Below are 2,272 nucleotides of genomic sequence, written 5' to 3'. Positions count from 1 at the left end.
GTTGTTTGTTCAGTCATGTTCTTTATAAGATCTCTCCCTGTTCTACTTGCTCACAACAATTCCAAATATTTGAAGCATTTTGTGTTGGTATTATTATTATTGAGTGTATGTGTCATGAGTGTCATTTAGGGATGCTATTATATAGAGTATTTAACATGTTTTTCCTCATGACAAACATTATCTCTATATCCTGTTGTTTTATAACCTAGTAAGCCTTTTTTGTAAAATCCTCAGCAGGATTTGTACAGGGTAGCCAGTAGGCTAACCTCTCAAATGAATAGTAGCTGTTGGCCTATTGATAGAAATAGTAGTGGCTATGGCCTCTCACATTCAGTTCTAATTGTTGTTCACCGCTTCTTGCTAATTTCCCCCCTCTGTTATCAATGGAAAATTAGCAGAAGTAGTCAGATATTCCGACAGAGGGCGATCAGAATCCAAATTGACGGACCCCTCCTCTCCCTAACCCATCCCCGCCTCTAGATTGAGGGAGGTGTCGGGGATCTCCTACAACAAACCCACATTCAGATTTAATTAATATATCCATCACAACCCGTTGAGGATATATCAGAGGGTGCAGGTTACTCTCTCAGCGTCCTGCAAAAGAAAACGAAACACCATGCCGATCCTCAGAGCGGAGGACTTGAAACTGGAATCACGCGTCAAAGCGCACAAGAATGAGAACCGCTGATGCTGTCACAGAACCATTTCATACAATATATTGAATTCGTGCGTAAAACGGAAACACTGCCTAGATCTAGATTTGTTTTGCGAAAGAGACTATTCATCCTTACCACCTTCAATCAATTATCGTTTGCTATGGAGTAAGCAGTCTGACTTTTAAGGACACAAACACTCAAGAAGTGAAGTTTGGCTGGATGTAACTCAAGCCGGTGCGCACTCCGCAAGAACCGGGCACAACTGTACGCAGCAGAGTAGATTAGGCCTACCTGTTTAGCTGAATCCTATAATACTGTTTTATTGTGCGTAACGGACATGGATCAATCACAACATTTTGTAGCAATGTACTTGCTGATGTTGTCCCTCGGACTTATAATAGAAGAAGGGCTATGCCAGCATTATTACCTCCTCCGTCCTATCCCGAGTGACAGTTTGCCACTTGTGGAATTAAAAGAGGACCCAGATCCTGTCTTTGACCCAAAAGAGAGGGACCTCAATGAAACCGAACTGAAAAGTGTATTGGGGGACTTTGATAGTCGCTTGATGTCTATTACACCGCCACAGGATAAATACACTGGCAACGATGAGCTTGACGATTTGGACATTCAACAGAAGCCCAGTGGAGTGATGCCGAATGAAATCAAAGCAATGGATTTTGACGTACAGTTTGGCAAGAAGCACAAACCCAGTAAAAAACTTAAACGGAGGCTGCAGCAGTGGCTGTGGTCATTCTCGTTCTGTCCCGTCATTTACACATGGAACGACCTCGGCAGCAGATTTTGGCCACGTTATGTGAGAGTGGGAAACTGTCAAAGCAAAAGATCGTGTTCGGTTCCAGAGGGGATGGTCTGCAAACCAGCAAACTCGACCCATTTTACGATATTGAGATGGCGGTGTATACAGAAGAAAGGGGGCCTCAAATGTACTTGGATACCAGTTCAATACCCGATGATAACCGAATGCAAATGCGCCTGCTCGAACTGAAATAACTGTTTTCAAGTATAAATTATAATGACTTTGTAATTTTGTATGCACTACCGAGTGTAGGAATGTATTTTATGTATATGAGGTGCCATTCAATTATGTAGGTTATTGTAAAAAGTCAGTATTACGTGTAACCAGAGTCTACCGTATTTGTGGAAAGTATTGGTTATACTTGTTGTATTTATATTGAAGATCAATGGCGCATAGGTGCCGTTTTATAAATATGTTGTTTTCCATTATGGAAACTAATCTATCGACCTCAGATTTCATGTGGATTGTGTTATCTTGCAGCTGATATACAGCTGAATATCGGTAGCCTATTTCAACGATTTATCAAGTAAATTAAGAGAACTGCTATTTATTCTTTATATTCATATAATAAAATGTTCCTGAAATAATTAAATCTCTATTTTGTCTTAAAATATATATATCTCCCCTATACCTATCAACTCAACACACCGTGAACCCTTTGATGGAGTAATGACACCTGTCACAATTAGGGTTTATAGCGTGCGCACTCACTCACTCTGAACCAAACTCTCAGGAGTCTCGCGTAGTTTGCGCAAGTAAGCAGTCTGGTTCAAGAGACTCTCAGTGAAGCAGCGTGCAC

At 41.0% G+C, this 2,272-nt stretch overlaps 1 protein-coding gene across 1 annotated transcript; it reads left to right on the top strand.

The window, feature by feature from the left end:
• Positions 1–556: 556 nt before the first annotated feature.
• On the top strand, positions 557–2,051 carry LOC118364765 (noggin-3-like). The gene has a single exon (XM_035746468.2). It carries the CDS (start codon positions 994–996, stop codon positions 1,660–1,662), a length of 669 nt encoding a protein of 222 aa, XP_035602361.2. The 5' UTR covers positions 557–993; the 3' UTR covers positions 1,663–2,051.
• The last annotated feature ends 221 nt before the right edge of the window (positions 2,052–2,272 follow it).

This window comes from Oncorhynchus keta, chromosome 5 (assembly GCF_023373465.1).
Source record: "Oncorhynchus keta strain PuntledgeMale-10-30-2019 chromosome 5, Oket_V2, whole genome shotgun sequence".
Taxonomy (NCBI): Eukaryota; Metazoa; Chordata; class Actinopteri; order Salmoniformes; family Salmonidae; genus Oncorhynchus; species Oncorhynchus keta.
Note: the sequence above shows the minus strand (reverse complement) of the source record. Positions and strands in the feature narration are given on the sequence as shown.

Bases quoted from the DNA above. Each gene is read 5' to 3' on its own strand.
- LOC118364765 (XM_035746468.2), top strand. From the start codon at position 994: ATGGATCAATCACAACATTTTGTAGCAATGTACTTGCTGATGTTGTCC.